This window comes from Argentina silus, assembly GCF_951799395.1.
Source record: "Argentina silus genome assembly, chromosome: 3".
Classification (NCBI taxonomy): Eukaryota; Metazoa; Chordata; class Actinopteri; order Argentiniformes; family Argentinidae; genus Argentina; species Argentina silus.
Window position 1 is genome coordinate 27,729,987 of NC_139657.1, and position 19,129 is coordinate 27,749,115.

At 41.3% G+C, this 19,129-nt stretch overlaps 2 protein-coding genes across 2 annotated transcripts; both read right to left on the reverse strand.

The window, feature by feature from the left end:
* Positions 1–4,572: 4,572 nt before the first annotated feature.
* Positions 4,573–6,206, reverse strand: LOC310802263 (gamma-crystallin M2-like; the record flags this gene model as incomplete). Its single annotated transcript, XM_083666553.1, has 3 exons — positions 4,573–4,875; positions 5,505–5,747; positions 6,177–6,206. The coding sequence occupies 3 exons, from the start codon at positions 6,204–6,206 to the stop codon at positions 4,573–4,575; spliced, it is 576 nt and encodes a 191-aa protein (XP_083522679.1).
* A 6,418-nt stretch (positions 6,207–12,624) lies between these two features.
* LOC310802264 (gamma-crystallin M2-like) lies at positions 12,625–14,258 on the reverse strand (the record flags this gene model as incomplete). Its single annotated transcript, XM_083666554.1, has 3 exons — positions 12,625–12,927; positions 13,557–13,799; positions 14,229–14,258. 3 exons carry the CDS (start codon positions 14,256–14,258, stop codon positions 12,625–12,627), a joined length of 576 nt encoding a protein of 191 aa, XP_083522680.1.
* Positions 14,259–19,129: the final 4,871 nt, after the last annotated feature.

A 19,129-nucleotide genomic window follows, 5' to 3' on the forward strand; every position in this document is an offset into this window, starting at 1 on the left:
ATTGGTCAGTGACGATAGTGCACGGCTAACGCCAACTGGTAGCAAGTCTCCGGGCCTTTTTCACACGTTTTCAAGGGGCATTACACCTTGGCAAAACAACCTCCTTTCCGCCAAGCTAATGGTTAGACTTACTGTTCCTCATAACACACACATTTAAGTTGTTAATATTGTTTTAGGCAATGGCAATGGTGTTAGGCAATGGTTTCCAATGGTTATTTGTCAAATGATGTGCTATATGATGTTACAATGCATAGGGCTGATAAGACAATGTTCCACGATTTTACTTGATAGGGACTGACTATCGCAAATCAATTCCACTTGGACAGCCGCAATGACAAGTTAATTCGAAGCCATTGCTATTCTTGTCTTCGAATGCAATGCAATATTTTAAGGATAACATTTCACATGGCTAACACAAAAGCAACAATTCTGACAGCACTACTTTCACATGTATAGCCAAATCAGTGACTGGTTCTGGTTGGATGTAGGCTATTGATGCAGAAGTCATTTGTTCACTTCATTACAGTAGTCTTATTGTGTAATTGGCCCAGAGCTCGTTGGAGATGTGCGTATAATGGTTGTTGGAGACACATGCATAATCCTCCTGATATTGGTGGAATAGGCTAAAAGATTGGCACTAGACAACTCTGCTCACCTTGTTATGTTTGCGTGATATTACCATTTTTTTCAAAGTATCATTAGAACGGCTACTTTGAAATGTTTATATTTTTCTTCTGCACAAACTGGCCAGAGATTTTCGTTACATTAAACTCAAAGTGGAGCCAGTGAGGTGTTAACACAGCCACTGAGAGATGAGTATGTTTTGCCACAGAATGACGCAACATCCCAACTGAGACTCTGGCATCGGCCATCTGGTGTGCATGCCGCAAAACCTAGTGGCCACTCGTCGTTCCGTCAAATGAGGTTGATTCCAGCGTGACTTTCATTTTCTACTTTCAAATATTCAAATGTATACCTGGGCCAACGTCATTTTTGTTAGCCCAGATCGGACGATAGAAGCATTTCTCATACTTCTATAAATTGCTGACATCATAACATAGCACTTACACCAGCCAGGGCAGCCAGTCAGATTACGCACAGAGAATGTGTGCGCAGCGTGGAAAAATTAAACAGCTGCAACTAGTAGACTACAGTATTAGATTAGATATTATTATTATTATTATTATTATTATTATTAGATATTAGATTCTCTGTGCAGTATAGGCCACTACATGGTATTGACAATAAAGTTGATGATGAAAGAACATGAAATATCGTGGCCATATTAAAACAAATCGCTTGGTACAGCTAGGCAGAATAGGAGCTTCAATTGTTGCTTGTTTTGAGGTCTTTTTGCCTAAAATCTTATCATCGGGAAATTAAATGCATGTTCATTCGGATCTAAATGTTAAGATTGACTTGACCATGTTATTAATAAGGGTTGTTCTTCTGTCCCCGTCATTAATAGTTTAATGAGACGACTAACTTGGATTTGTGTTTTTGGGAACTTTGTGCTTCAGGCTGCTTAGCTTCCTGGTCTTCAAAATAAAGTTGCTCTAAATAAAATTCTCTATCGTGGTGCAAATTGCAGGAGTTACGAGCAATGTGCCCGGAAGCCTTGCCAGCCAGCATGCCCTGATCTCATTTTCAGCAAATGGTTCTAGATTAAACGCTCTGAGTTCCTATAAATCCAAGGCTGCTCTACACATGACAATGGGACTGGTCAAGGCTTATGGATAGTCTTATTACACTTCTTTCTGTTCTGTGTTTTCGGTTGGTGTCATGACTGTTGGTATTTCTGTGGTATGTGCTTTAATAGTACCCTGTTTTGAATCTTGTAAACGACAGCCTTCTTCTTTTGAGGCTCAGATAGAAGGCATTCAGTTTCATCTTCGGTGCATAAATCCAGTTGTTTGTAGCTTGCTCAGGAACTGGTCCATACGTCTCCTCCTCAACGGATTAAAGAAAGGGCAACCTGAAGGCAATGACAAACATATTCCTTTGACTCTATCTCTAGTGCACAGATTGGGGTGTTTCAGTGGCTATGTGGATGTTTTACTGGAATTAGTGTTTCTCACAGCTTATTTAAACAGAATAGATTCCAGAGATAGATTCCATTACCTTTCTCAACCTAACTTTTTTCAGAGCAGAGCACAGTTTTGTTTGACTTTGTCCTTGGTGCAGACCATCTGTTGTTTTGGTTGATAGGCAAATTTATTTACAATAGTGTAGATGTAGGCTTAGACGTAACAAGACCATGTTTTGGAGGCCATATTGCGGACTGACTCATGACCCAGATAAATGTTTATTGCACTGTTTGTTGCTGTGTTTTACAAACTGCCATGCATGCAATGCATGAACAAGACCATAACCAGGAGGGATTTCATCCAGTGTCTGGCTGATGAGCTTCGTAAAAATCACATGAGGGCCAGGAAAGCAGCACCACAGCCCACGAAGAAGAGACAGTAGATATATTTCCATCCATTTCTCGATTATATGCAAATAATCATAAAGTCGCATATAAAACATATGCGCAATTCCGTGGGCAAAGTGTGTTTACATCTGTCTTTTTATCAAATCAAAAAAAAATGTATGCGTGTATTACAAGTGCATAATGATGTCACTTCCTCTGAAAGCATTTCCATTACCTGTTTTGCTCAGTTGAGGTTTTGCGAATAAAACAAATGCAAATAAATGGCAAAACTTGCCACACCGGTCATAGCGCGTGCTCTTTAGCCAACAATTCAAAGATATAATGAACAAAATAATTCTAACCTATATGGGACCACACAATTATTATTAATTAATTAACACACAATCATGCAATTCACCAGCTACGATAATAAATTTGATTTAGCTAATCTATCTGATAAGGCAAACCATTCTCTTTTCAAACATCCTTCACAGTTCTTGTCACCACCTTGTGGTGGCTTTTGGCAGCACTTCACACTGTGTGTCTGCTGCAGCAGCGGCATTGAGGTAGACCACCACTGCGATGTCTGTGTGTTCTTATTAAACACCGTCCTGCTGTACCTGGTCATTCAGAAGTTATGTGAATTAGGCCTGAATCAGGCTTCATGTACATCGTTTGAAAATTAACTGACAGAATGCAGTGTGTATTTACTGATGCTAAATCAGGTTTTCTGGACATAACAAAGGATGTCAAACGAGGATTGATCTTTTTTTTTTTTTTTTTTTTTACAATTTACATTACCAATATTGGATTATCTGTAATTAATTGTAACCTGCTTTTATATGCCAATGACACTGTTGTGTATGCTTTTGCCCCCACGATTGACCAGGCTCTTTCTGAGCTGCAGTCTGCATGACATTTTTTGAACGCTGGAAAAACCAAGTACATGTTATTTCCCAAATCAAGAAAAATGTATCTGATGATTTATGCATATGCACATTGGGTGGTGCCCACATTGTGCGTGTCCTCGCTGGGCATTTGTTTAGACAAAGTTGACAGAGCTGACCTTTAGAAAACATACAGAGGAGCTTGTTAAAAAGCTACGGTGGGCTTCTTTTATAGGAATAGATCTTGCCTTTCAATGAACAGAAGAAAGCGGATTATCAACCTTCATGCCAGTGCTAGATTATAGTGATGTCATCTATCAAAATCTACATCCTGTACATAGCACCATTACTCTCTTTTCTCCTATTGCATGAACTCCCAGCATAACTCGCTACTGAAGTCTAAGAACATAAGTGACCAAACTCGTTCTCTGGGTTGGTTAACTCTTGAGGTTCCTAAGGTCTCCACCAAATTGGGTATCTTTGCTTTTAGTTTTGGTGTACCTCACTATTGGAAAAATCAACAGAGTACATTACAGTTGTTTGTTCTGGTGCCACTCGGGCAATTTGGATCGAGAACCTCTTTGTTGAAAAATGTGATTGTTTTTCCTGATTGTGTTTTATAATGTTGTAGTTTTGTATGATATATGATTGTAAATTATGCATATGCAGGGCTCCCTTGTAAAAGAGACATTGGTCTCAATAGGATTCCCTACTAAAATAAAGGTTCAATAAAAATAAAATAATGTGTACTAATGCAGGTCATGTTTTATTTTTAATACATTTTTGAAAATGTTTTGTTTCACCATGAAAGTGTCCAGTAAGCTGTGTAGATCAGTAGAAAAACATCCTAATGTAATGCCATTTCAATTTCACACTCTAAGGCAACCAAATGTGAACATTGTCTTTTCCAAGACACACACTATATGTAATATACTAAGGCACATTGTCTGGCTCTCCAGGATTAATGAACCACAATATCATATCTGTTTATTGTATCATATGTGCATAGTGTCAGAGGTCTGTTAATTGCATCATATGAGCATATGTGGTCTGTGGGATATGACAAAAGTGTTAAGGGATGTTAAGTGTAAACAAATTCTGCTGGCTAAAATATTTTTTTGTCTGACATTTTTATTCAATGACTTGTCTTACAGTTTATAGGCAGTGGTTCCGTCAACAGGGTTCCATGAATTAACTTCTTGTTGGTTTTGAATACTTCAATTTCAGCATTCAATTTCCCACAGGGTTCCCCCAATGAAGTCATTATATTGTTCACCAATGATGACAGGAGTCGTTGATACGTCTCATACTCATGAACCTCATACCCCCCATGCCCCCCATGCCCATGCCCATGCCCATGTTGAAGTTCCTGTACTCCCCAGGCCTCATGTACATCATCCTGCCTCTGTAGTGGGGCTGCTCATACATGAGCCAGTGGCCATCCATCACGTTGCAGGACATACAGTTGGACATCTGGTAACGATCCATGATGGAGTCACAGTCGTCCATCATCTCGTGCATCTGACCTCCGAAGCTCTCCCTCTCATAGACTCTCATCCTGAAGTTTCCTCTGTGCTGTAGTAGGAGGAAGAACACGTTTTATTGGGAAGTATACTGCACAGTGGTTCACGGTGCAATCCATAATGGTTCACTTCTTGTTTTGGTATAATGTTGAGAGATGGGAAATGTGAGACCTCTCAAAGAGTTCTGGGTGCAAGTCTGTGATAATTAGATGATAGTTGTAAACATATGTTTGTTCACAAAGACATTTTTTACTAACAACAACCTTATATTTTGAGTTATGATCATGTAAGGAATTTAAATAGGTATCCGTCTATCTGTCTACCTAACAACATTTAGACTTGGTCATAGGCTTACCATGGGGATCATGCGGGAATACTTCATACAGTCACTCATGCCCATCATACTGACCTCATACTATGCTTACAAAGGCTATATATCATGAAATTGAATTACCATTGAAAAGCACAAGAAATCCCAGATAAAAGCTCAGGAATTGTTTCTATGTTACTCTATTTGATAGGTAGTATGTAATATATTGGGGACTGGTAACAGGTGTAAACCATAAAATTAGGCTGACCATAAAGGCAACAAAGTAACTGAATGTTGAGGGAAAGAAAGAGATAGATAGACGGATACTTATCCATCTACCTAAGATTATATAGTCATGCTCAAATGCTTACCATGGGGATATGGCGGAAGGACCTGACACAGTCGCTCATTCCCATCATGCTCATGTAGTCGGAGTACTCTCCCCTTCTCATGAAGTACTGGTTGCCCATGAAGTTGGGGCGGTCATAGACCATGAAGCAGCCACTGTGCACCCTGCAGGAGTGGCAGCGGCTCAGGTAGGAAGACATGTCAGGACAGTCGCTGCTACAATCGTAGGAGCGACCCATGAAGTTCCTGTCCTCATAGAAGGTAATCTGAAAAGAAACAGAATCCTTTTGTTGAACTATCCAAACATACATAGCAAGAGGATGCATCTTGGGCCCTTCTCGATCACACAGATAGTAAAAGTGCCTCGGGTAAGTATGGCTTTCCGATGCTCTGAGCACAAGAGCCTTTAGTGTAACAATCTTCTTTGTAATCAATTCAAATTAATATTACTTTGAATGAGAGTAAAATGTTGACACATTATATATACATATATATTATTTATTTTTGTACATATTATTGTAAAGTGAGGTACAGAAACAGCACAGTTTTGAATATTGCAACATATTCTGTCCACAAAACAGTCTGTCTTTGGGCAACTTTGTGCAATGAGGTCTGCTTTATGGACAGAAAAAGGGGTCCTTAGTTAAGCAAATCTAAACATTCACACATTTATAAGAACATTTGACATTGCTTACCCTGCCCATCATGTTCTCAGTGGAGGTCATTTTGGCTCTTGGTCCTGTACTGACTTCCTACCTGTTTGAAACCTTCCTTTTTATACCTGAGTGCCAAAGGCCCCATTGTTCAAACACCTGACCCAGCAAAAATGGCATAGAAGCCCACTGAGCACTGAGGTTTGTTCTTCTTTTCAGGGACTGGAACCCTCAAAAATACTTTACTTGGCATATTTCACCTTGTCAAAGTGCCAGTCATCTTCCATGGCCCTTTTTACACCTGTCCCTCTCATCCACCTTCTGTCATCTGATCACAATGAACAGAATACTTTCATGAACAAAGTGAAACGAAGTGAAAAAAAGACAATGTTTTAAGTTAGATATTTAGAGCTGAAAAGGGTTTTCCAGCACACTCAGTTTTGACTCCTGTTAGAGTAGCTTTGTTGGGCTAGTGTACTTCAAACAACATAGGTTACACTCAGCACAGGGCAGGTTGTTTAGAATTTGCACCTTCTTCCAAACAGCCTAATACTTACTCTTCAGAGAGGTAATATAGTGGACTGCTTTCAGAAGAATAGCCTATCTAGGTTTGCAATTGCTAATAAAGGTTATACAGTATACACTAATGATAACTAACATTACCAACATTATTCCAAAGACAAGATGATCATAACATCCCCTGACACCCCCACAACATAGGTTACACAACACTCTGGATTTACTACACATATGAGCATTATCAATAATTAGTGATCACTATTTACGCTTGATTATTTTGTATTATGCAAGTTTATCATTTGTGTTCCTAATACAGCATCATTTTCACTAGTTACATGCTACTGGTAATCAAATGTGAATATACAGGAAGATATACTAGATAGATAGATAGATAGATAGAAACTTTATTTATCCCAGGGGGAAATTCAGGTTCCAAGTAGCATACAGACATAGGGGGTATCACACATAACATACACATACAACATACAACATTAGCAGCATTTTATACAGGCGAGGTGCAGTTGTAAATGTCTTTGCAGTTAGGTGAGGTGCAAAAAGGTAAGGCAGACAGTGCGATTATAGCATTAAATACTAAAAACTAAATACTAAATACGGGCTACATAAATATGGACCATTTTAAAGTGCATTTAGTCCAGGCTGGTGGAGGGAGGTAGGAGCTGTGTATGAGACCTAGCATAGCTAGTAAACATTGTAGATAATGAGGTGAAACAGTGACATGATACATGATAGTGATATGATACAGAGGGTGGAGGTTATGCAGACTACAACCCATTGACCCCACCAGATGCTCTAAAAAGACCTGGCTTACCAGAAACACCTGTCAAGCAAATTGTTGTTGATTTTTGGTGCCCTGAAATACTGTTGTCATTTCTAAATCGTGAAACCAAATTATGTACACCTTCAAATAAAAGCTGAGAAGCTCTCCTTTAACCTCATAGTAATTGTTTGATTTCAAATCCAAACTAGCGCCAAAACAAGATAAATGCTTCACTGTTCCATTACTTATGCAGGGCACTGTAGATGTGATCAAACCACATAAAACATGATCTGCCTTACGTTTAGCCATGTGCATTAGTTTGAAATACACCCAAATTGGACAGAAGAATGAATGTAAACATAAACTAATAATTGATTTGGTCATATCCATTTTTGTTTTACTGAAGGAAATAATGTATCAGGAGCTTGAGAGTAGGTGCTGCAGGTGGTCTTGGACTGGGAAGAAGTACATTCTGAAGTGTACAAAAACATCTTGTCTGCCCAAACACAAGTTAATGCCTCCAAACTCATTGGACGGCACTTCATCATACATCAATCATTGACCCCAAACATACTGCCATAACAACTACAGTAGATCACTGTTTAGTATATTCATTGGTCAGTGACGATAGTGCACGGCTAACGCCAACTGGTAGCAAGTCTCCGGGCCTTTTTCACACGTTTTCAGGGGGCATTACACCTTGGCAAAACAACCTCCTTTCCGCCAAGCTAATGGTTAGACTTACTGTTCCTCATAACACACACATTTAAGTTGTTAATATTGTTTTAGGCAATGGCAATGGTGTTAGGCAATGGTTTCCAATGGTTATTTGTCAAATGATGTGCTATATGATGTTACAATGCATAGGGCTGATAAGACAATGTTCCACGATTTTACTTGATAGGGACTGACTATCGCAAATCAATTCCACTTGGACAGCCGCAATGACAAGTTAATTCGAAGCCATTGCTATTCTTGTCTTCGAATGCAATGCAATATTTTAAGGATAACATTTCACATGGCTAACACAAAAGCAACAATTCTGACAGCACTACTTTCACATGTATAGCCAAATCAGTGACTGGTTCTGGTTGGATGTAGGCTATTGATGCAGAAGTCATTTGTTCACTTCATTACAGTAGTCTTATTGTGTAATTGGCCCAGAGCTCGTTGAAGATGTGCGTATAATGGTTGTTGGAGACACATGCATAATCCTCCTGATATTGGTGGAATAGGCTAAAAGATTGGCACTAGACAACTCTGCTCACCTTGTTATGTTTGCGTGATATTACCATTTTTTTCAAAGTATCATGAGAACGGCTACTTTGAAATGTTTATATTTTTCTTCTGCACAAACTGGCCAGAGATTTTCGTTACATTAAACTCAAAGTGGAGCCAGTGAGGTGTTAACACAGCCACTGAGAGATGAGTATGTTTTGCCACAGAATGACGCAACATCCCAACTGAGACTCTGGCATCGGCCATCTGGTGTGCATGCCGCAAAACCTAGTGGCCACTCGTCGTTCCGTCAAATGAGGTTGATTCCAGCGTGACTTTCATTTTCTACTTTCAAATATTCAAATGTATACCTGGGCCAACGTCATTTTTGTTAGCCCAGATCGGACGATAGAAGCATTTCTCATACTTCTATAAATTGCTGACATCATAACATAGCACTTACACCAGCCAGGGCAGCCAGTCAGATTACGCACAGAGAATGTGTGCGCAGCGTGGAAAAATTAAACAGCTGCAACTAGTAGACTACAGTATTAGATTAGATATTATTATTATTATTATTATTATTATTATTATTAGATATTAGATTCTCTGTGCAGTATAGGCCACTACATGGTATTGACAATAAAGTTGATGATGAAAGAACATGAAATATCGTGGCCATATTAAAACAAATCGCTTGGTACAGGTAGGCAGAATAGGAGCTTCAATTGTTGCTTGTTTTGAGGTATTTTTGCCTAAAATCTTATCATCGGGAAATTAAATGCATGTTCATTCGGATTTAAATGTTAAGATTGACTTGACCATGTTATTAATAAGGGTTGTTCTTCTGTCCCCGTCATTAATAGTTTAATGAGACGACTAACTTGGATTTGTGTTATTGGGAACTTTGTGCTTAAGGCTGCTTACATTCCTGGTCTTCGAAATAAAGTTGCTCTAAATAAAATTCTCTATCGTGGTGCAAATTGCAGGAGTTACGAGCAATGTGCCCGAAAGCCTTGCCAGCCAGCATGCCCTGATCTCCTTTTCAGCAAATGGTTCTAGATTAAATGCTCTGAGTTCCTATAAATCCAAGGCTGCTCTACACATGACAATGGGACTGGTCAAGGCTTATGGATGGTCTTATTACACTTCTTTCTGTTCTGTGTTTTCGGTTGGTGTCATGACTGTTGGTATTTCTGTGGTATGTGCTTTCATAGTACCCTGTTTTGAATCTTTGAATCTGTTTTGAACGACAGCCTTCTTCTTTTGAGGCTCAGATAGAAGGCATTCAGTTTCATCTTCGGTGCATAAATCCAGTTGTTTGTAGCTTGCTCAGGAACTGGTCCATACGTCTCCTCCTCAACGGATTAAAGAAAGGGCAACCTGAAGGCAATGACAAACATATTCCTTTGACTCTATCTCTATCTCATTGGTGTGTTTTCTAAGGCGGGGTGTTTCAGTGGCTATGTGGATGTTTTACTGGAATTAGTGTTTCTCACAGCTTATTTAAACAGAATCGATTCCGGAGTCAAACGTTTCTCAAACTAACTTTTTTCAGAGCAGAGCACAGTTTTGTTTTGTTTTCCTTGGTGCAGACCATCTGTTGTTTTGGTTGATAGGTAAATTTATTTACAATAGTGTAGATGTAGGCTTAGACGTAACAAGACCATGTTTTGGAGGCCATATTGCGGACTGACTCATGAGCCAGATAAATGTTTATTGCACTGTTTGTTGCTGTGTTTTACAAACTGCCATGCATGCAATGCATGAACAAGACCATAACCAGGAGGGATTTCATCCAGTGTCTGGCTGATGAGCTTCGTAAAAATCACATGAGGGCCAGGAAAGCAGCACCACAGCCCACGAAGAAGAGACAGTAGATATATTTCCATCCATTTCTCGATTATATGCAAATAATCATAAAGTCGCATATAAAACATATGCGCAATTCCGTGGGCAAAGTGTGTTTACATCTGTCTTTTTATCCCAAAAAAATGTATGCGTGTATTACAAGTGCATAATGATGTCACTTCCTCTGAAAGCATTTCCATTACCTGTTTTGCTCAGTTGAGGTTTTGCGAATAAAACAAATGCAAATAAATGGCAAAACTTGCCACACCGGTCATAGCGCGTGCTCTTTAGCCAACAATTCAAAGATATAATGAACAAAATAATTCTAACCTATATGGGACCACACAATTATTATTAATTAATTAACACACAATCATGCAATTCACCAGCTACGATAATAAATTTGATTTAGCTAATCTATCTGATAAGGCAAACCATTCTCTTTTCAAACATCCTTCACAGTTCTTGTCACCACCTTGTGGTGGCTCTTGGCAGCACTTCACACTGTGTGTCTGCTGCAGCAGCGGCATTGAGGTAGACCACCACTGCGATGTCGGTGTGTTCTTATTAAACACCGTCCTACTGTACCTGGTCATTCAGACGTTATGTGAATTAGGCCTATATCAGGCTTCATATACCTCGTTTGAAAATTAACTGACAGAATGCAGTGTGTATTTACTGATGCTAAATCAGGTTTTCTGGACATAACAAAGGATGTCAAACGAGGATTGATTCTTGGTTCGTTTTTTTTTACAATTTACATTACCAATATTGGATTATCTGTAATTAATTGTAACCTACTTTTATATGCCAATGACACTGTTGTGTATGCTTTTGCCCCCACGATTGACCAGGCTCTTTCTGAGCTGCAGTCTGCATGACATTTTTTGAACGCTGGAAAAACCAAGTACATGTTATTTCCCAAATCAAGAAAAATGTATCTGATGATTTATGCATATGCACATTGGGTGGTGCCCACATTGTGCGTGTCCTCGCTGGGCATTTGTTTAGACAAAGTTGACAGAGCTGACCTTTAGAAAACATACAGAGGAGCTTGTTAAAAAGCTACGGTGGGCTTCTTTTATAGGAATAGATCTTGCCTTTCAATGAACAGAAGAAAGCGGATTATCAACCTTCATGCCAGTGCTAGATTATAGTGATGTCATCTATCAAAATCTACGTCCTGTACATAGCACCATTACTCTCTTTTCTCCTATTGCATGAACTCCCAGCATAACTCGCTACTGAAGTCTAAGAACATAAGTGACCAAACTCGTTCTCTGGGTTGGTTAACTCTTGAGGTTCCTAAGGTCTCCACCAAATTGGGTATCTTTGCTTTTAGTTTTGGTGTACCTCACTATTGGAAAAATCAACAGAGTACATTACAGTTGTTTGTTCTGGTGCCACTCGGGGAATTTGGATCGAGAACCTCTTTGTTGAAAAATGTGATTGTTTTTCCTGATTGTGTTTTATAATGTTGTAGTTTTGTATGATATATGATTGTAAATTATGCATATGCAGGGCTCCCTTGTAAAAGAGACATTGGTCTCAATAGGATTCCCTACTAAAATAAAGGTTCAATAAAAATAAAATAATGTGTACTAATGCAGGTCATGTTTTATTTTTAATACATTTTTGAAAATGTTTTGTTTCACCATGAAAGTGTCCAGTAAGCTGTGTAGATCAGTAGAAAAACATCCTAATGTAATGCCATTTCAATTTCACACTCTAAGGCAACCAAATGTGAACATTGTCTTTTCCAAGACACACACTTTATGTAATATACTAAGGCACATTGTCTGGCTCTCCAGGATTAATGAACCACAATATCATATCTGTTTATTGTATCATATGTGCATAGTGTCAGAGGTCTGTTAATTGCATCATATGAGCATATGTGGTCTGTGGGATATGACAAAAGTGTTAAGGGATGTTAAGTGTAAACAAATTCTGCTGGCTAAAATATTTTTTTGTCTGACATTTTTATTCAATGACTTGTCTTACAGTTTATAGGCAGTGGTTCCGTCAACAGGGTTCCATGAATTAACTTCTTGTTGGTTTTGAATACTTCAATTTCAGCATTCAATTTCCCACAGGGTTCCCCCAATGAAGTCATTATATTGTTCACCAATGATGACAGGAGTCGTTGATACGTCTCATACTCATGAACCTCATACCCCCCATGCCCCCCATGCCCATGCCCATGCCCATGTTGAAGTTCCTGTACTCCCCAGGCCTCATGTACATCATCCTGCCTCTGTAGTGGGGCTGCTCATACATGAGCCAGTGGCCATCCATCACGTTGCAGGACATACAGTTGGACATCTGGTAACGATCCATGATGGAGTCACAGTCGTCCATCATCTCGTGCATCTGACCTCCGAAGCTCTCCCTCTCGTAGACTCTCATCCTGAAGTTTCCTCTGTGCTGTAGTAGGAGGAAGAACACGTTTTATTGGGAAATATACTGCACAGTGGTTCACGGTGCAATCCATAATGGTTCACTTCTTGTTTTGGTATAATGTTGACAGATGGGAAATGTGAGACCTCTCAAAGAGTTCTGGGTGCAAGTCTGTGATAATTAGATGATAGTTGTAATCATATGTTTGTTCACAAAGACATTTTTTACTAACAACAACCTTATATTTTGAGTTATGATCATGTAAGGAATTTAAATAGGTATCCGTCTATCTGTCTACATAACAACATTTAGACTTGGTCATAGGCTTACCATGGGGATCATGCGGGAATACTTCATACAGTCACTCATGCCCATCATACTGACCTCATACCATGCTTACAAAGGCTATATATCATGAAATTGAATTACCATTGAAAAGCACAAGAAATCCCAGATAAAAGCTCAGGAATTGTTTCTATGTTACTCTATTTGATAGGTAGTATGTAATATATTGGGGACTGGTAACAGGTGTAAACCATAAAATTAGGCTGACCATAAAGGCAACAAAGTAACTGAATGTTGAGGGAAAGAAAGAGATAGATAGACGGATACTTATCCATCTACCTAAGATTATATAGTCATGCTCAAATGCTTACCATGGGGATATGGCGGAAGGACCTGACACAGTCGCTCATTCCCATCATGCTCATGTAGTCGGAGTACTCTCCCCTTCTCATGAAGTACTGGTTGCCCATGAAGTTGGGGCGGTCATAGACCATGAAGCAGCCACTGTGCACCCTGCAGGAGTGGCAGCGGCTCAGGTAGGAAGACATGTCAGGACAGTCGCTGCTACAATCGTAGGAGCGACCCATGAAGTTCCTGTCCTCATAGAAGGTAATCTGAAAAGAAACAGAATCCTTTTGTTGAACTATCCAAACATACATAGCAAGAGGATGCATCTTGGGCCCTTCTCGATCACACAGATAGTAAAAGTGCCTCGGGTAAGTAAGGCTTTCCGATGCTCTGAGCACAAGAGCCTTTAGTGTAACAATCTTCTTTGTAATCAATTCAAATTAATATTACTTTGAATGAGAGTAAAATGTTGACACATTATATATACATATATATTATTTAGTTTTGTACATATTATTGTAAAGTGAGGTACAGAAACAGCACAGTTTTGAATATTGCAACATATTCTGTCCACAAAACAGTCTGTCTTTGGGCAACTTTGTGCAATGAGGTCTGCTTTATGGACAGAAAAAGGGGTCCTTAGTTAAACAAATCTAAACATTCACACATTTATAAGAACATTTGACATTGCTTACCCTGCCCATCATGTTCTCAGTGGAGGTCATTTTGGCTCAGTGTCTTGCTGCTTCTGCGGCTGCTGCTCTTGGTCCTGTACTGACTTCCTACCTGTTTGAAACCTTCCTTTTTATACCTGAGTGCCAAAGGCCCCATTGTTCAAACACCTGACCCAGCAAAAATGGCATAGAAGCCCACTGAGCACTGAGGTTTGTTCTTCTTTTCAGGGACTGGAACCCTCAAAAATACTTTACTTGGCATATTTCACCTTGTCAAAGTGCCAGTCATCTTCCATGGCCCTTTTTACACCTGTCCCTCTCATCCACCTTCTGTCATCTGATCACAATGAACGGAATACTTTCATGAACAAAGTGAAACGAAGTGAAAAAAAGACAATGTTTTAAGTTAGATATTTAGAGCTGAAAAGGGTTTTCCAGCACACTCAGTTTTGACTCCTGTTAGAGTAGCTTTGTTGGGCTAGTGTACTTCAAACAACATAGGTTACACTCAGCACAGGGCAGGTTGTTTAGAATTTGCACCTTCTTCCAAACAGCCTAATACTTACTCTTCAGAGAGGTAATATAGTGGACTGCTTTCAGAAGAATAGCCTATCTAGGTTTGCAATTGCTAATAAAGGTTATACAGTATACACTAATGATAACTAACATTACCAACATTATTCCAAAGACAAGATGATCATAACATCCCCTGACACCCCCACAACATAGGTTACACAACACTCTGGATTTACTACACATATGAGCATTATCAATAATTAGTGATCACTATTTACGCTTGATTATTTTGTATTATGCAAGTTTATCATTTGTGTTCCTAATACAGCATCATTTTCACTAGTTACATGCTACTGGTAATCAAATGTGAATATATAGGAAGATATACTACAACCCATTGACCTCACCAGATGCTCTAAAAAGACCTGGCTTACCAGAAACACCTGTCAAGCAAATTGTTGTTGATTTTTGGTTCCCTGAAATACTGTGGTCATTTCTAAACCGTGAAACCAAATTATGTACACCTTCAAATAAAAGCTGAGAAGCTCTCCTTTAACCTCATAGTAATTGTTTGATTTCAAATCCAAACTAGCGCCAAAACAAGATAAATGCTTCACTGTTCCATTACTTATGCAGGGCACTGTAGATGTGATCAAACCACATAAAACATGATTCCCATTACGTTTAGCCATGTGCATTAGTTTGAAATACACCCAAATTGGACAGAAGAATGAATGTAAACATAAACTAATAATTGATTTGGTCATATCCATTTTTGTTTTACTGAAGGAAATAATGTATCAGGAGCTTGAGAGTAGGTGCTGCAGGTGGTCTTGGACTGGGAAGAAGTACATTCTGAAGTGTACAAAAACATCTTGTCTGCCCAAACACAAGTTAATGCCTCCAAACTCATTGGACGGCACTTCATCATACATCAATCATTGACCCCAAACATACTGCCATAACAACTACAGTAGATCACTGTTTAGTATATTCATTGGTCAGTGACGATAGTGCACGGCTAACGCCAAGTGATAGCAAGTCTCCGGGCCTTTTTCACATGTTTTCAGGGGGCATTACACCTTGGCAAAACAACCTCCTTTCCGCCAAGCTAATGGTTAGACTTACTGTTCCTCATAACACACACATTTAAGTTGTTAATATTGTTTTAGGCAATGGCAATGGTGTTAGGCAATGGTTTCCAATGGTTATTTGTCAAATGATGTCATCTTTATCGACGATATACCCGAGATTACCAAAACAGCGGGTCCAGCTAACTCCGCTACACCGACCGGAAGAGGCCCCAGACCGTCTCGGAAACGAAAACACAGGCGAGGGAGCCGAGGTGGGCTGAGAGCTAGGCTAAAGCTAACTCCACACCGACTCTCACTACCTAGCCTTTTCCTTGCAAATGTTCGTTCCCTGGCAAACAAGATGGATGAACTGCGGCTGCGGATCATCACCCACAAATGGATTAAGGAATGTAACGTCATGGTTTTCACTGAAACCTGGCTCAACAGCGAGGTTCCCGACAACGCTATCGAGATAGCAGGGCGCTACGTTCTCTGAGCAGACAGAACAGCAGGCGACTCCGGTAAGACCAGAGGTGGAGGGTTGTGCATTTATGTAAACAAGACGTGGTGCACGGACACTACCATCACCGAGAGTCACTGCTCAGCTAACCTGGAGTTTCTCATGGTTAAGTGTAGACCTTTCTATCTGCCCAGAGAGTTCACGTCAACTGTTATCACGGCAGCCTATGTCCCCCCGGATGCTAATGCTAAGATTGCTATGAAAGAACTGCATGCTGCCATTAGCAAACAACAGACTCTGCATCCCGAGGCAGCCTTCATTGTCGTGGGTGACTTCAATCACTCCAACTTAAAGACTGTACTGCCCAAATTCCACCGAAATGTCTCATGCCCCACCAGAGGAGACAGGACATTGGACCAAGTATACACCAGCATGGCTGATGCGTACAAAGCCGTTCCCCTCCTCCACCTAGGTCAATCAGACCACCTCTCATTGTTCCTACTGCCCAAGTACTCAGCACTCATCAAACGAGTGAAACCTACAGTGAGGACAGTCAAGGTCTGGCCAGAGGGAGCGGACTCAGCGCTCCAGCAGCGTTTTGGAAACACTGACTGGGGTGTGTTTGCCACTCAGGCCACCCATGACTCCCACACGGACATTGATTCATATGCCTCCTCTGTTTTGGATTACATCAATTCTAACATCAACAGTGTCACCACACTCAAGCGGATCACCACTTTCCCTAATCAGAAGCCATGGATGAGCAGTGAGGTCCGACTCCTGCTGAAGGCACGCGACATTGCCTTCAGATCAGGGGATGCTCGGGCCTATAGCTCATCCAGGGCTAATCTGCAGAGGGGCATCAAAAAGGCCAAGCACAACCACAAGCTGAGGATAGAGGATCACTTCAGGAATAACTCTGACCCCCGACGCATGTGGCAGGGCATCCAGGCCATCACAGACTATAAACCAACTAACACCTCACCCCTCTCCGTCGACGCCTCCCTCCCTGATGAGCTGAACCACTTCTATGGCCGCTTTGACAGGGACAACAAGAAGGTGGCCATCAAGGCTGTGCTCCCTGCGGATCACCAGCCCCTCACTCTATCTCCCACCGACGTGTGTGCGGCACTGAGCAGGACTAACGCACGCAAGGCTGCTGGTCCTGATGGGATCCCCGGACGCGTCCTCAGGGCCTGCGCTGTGCAGCTGACTAAGGTTTGGACTGACATATTCAACCTGTCCCTAGCCCAAGCAGCTGTCCCCGCGTGCTTCAAGACCACCTCCATCGTGCCGGTGCCAAAACACTCCACTGCAACGAGCTTAAATGACTTCCGACCAGTGGCACTCACGCCCATCATCATGAAGTGCTTCGAGAGGCTGGTCTTAGCTCAACTCAAGACCTGCCTACCACCCACACTGGACCCCTTTCAATTCGCCTACCGGCAGAACAGGAGTACAGAGGATGCCATTTCAACGGCACTTCACTCCGCCCTGTCCCACCTCGACAAGACTAACTCTTATGTGAGAATGCTGTTTATTGACTTCAGCTCAGCATTCAACACCATCATCCCCTCCAAACTGATCTCCAAACTCAGGCAACTGGGCATCAACCCCTCCCTCTGCAACTGGATTCTAGACTTCCTAACCAACAGGCCGCAGTCTGTTAGGCTTCACAACCACACCTCCTCAACCCTCACCCTGAACACCGGCGTTCCACAAGGCTGTGTGCTGAGCCCCCTCCTTTACTCCCTCTTCACCTACGACTGCACACCTGTACATGGCTCAAACACCATTGTTAAGTTTGCAGACGACACAACGGTGATTGGTCTCATCAGCAACAACGATGAGTCGGCCTACAGGGAGGAGGTCCAGCACCTAACAGTGTGGTGCAACGAAAATAACCTGGCTCTCAACACCAGGAAGACCAAAGAGCTCATTGTGGACTTCAGGAAGTCTAAAGCTGGCGCACACACCCCCATCCTCATCAACGGGACTGAGGTGGAGCGAGTCACCAGCTTCAAGTTTCTGGGTGTCCACATCTCTGAGGACCTCTCCTGGACCCTCAACACCTCCACCCTGATAAAGAAGGCTCACCAGCGTCTCTTCTTCCTGAGGAGACTAAAGAAGGTACATCTGTCTCCTCAGATCCTGGTGAACTTCTACCGCTGCACCATCGAGAGTATCCTTACCAACTGTGTCACAGTATGGTATGGTAACTGCTCGGCATCTGACTGGAAAGCACTGCAGAGGGTGGTGAAAACTGCCCAACGCATCACCGGTTCCTCACTCCCCTCCATCGAAGCTGTCCAGGGCAAACGATGCTTGCGTAAGGCACGCAGCATCGTCAAGGACATTTCTCACCCCAACCACAGACTTTTCACCCCACTCCCCTCCGGGAGGCGCTACAGGTCTCTCCGCACCCGAACCAGCAGGTTCAGAGGCAGCTTCTTCCCTGCGGCTGTCACCCTACTGAACTCGAACACGGCACCTACCTGACAACCTACTACCCCTGCAACCCCTACAACCCCCCCCCCCCCCCCCCCCCCCCCCCACCCGGACAATTGCACTATCACTCCCCTCCCCTGCTCTTACTCAATACCACTGCTCTTCTGTACATATCTGTCCATACTGTTCATACTGTTCATAATGCACATAATGCACATATCCTTATATTTTCTTAATACTACTGTTAATACTCTGCACATACTGTACATACCTGTTTATACTGTTTATACTGTTCATACGGCATTCCATATTTATATTTATTCTGCTATCTACCTCATGTTACTGTTAATACATATATATACTGCTAGACTGCATTACCTATACAGTTCATATGCTGCTACACTGTTCATACTGTAACTTATTTA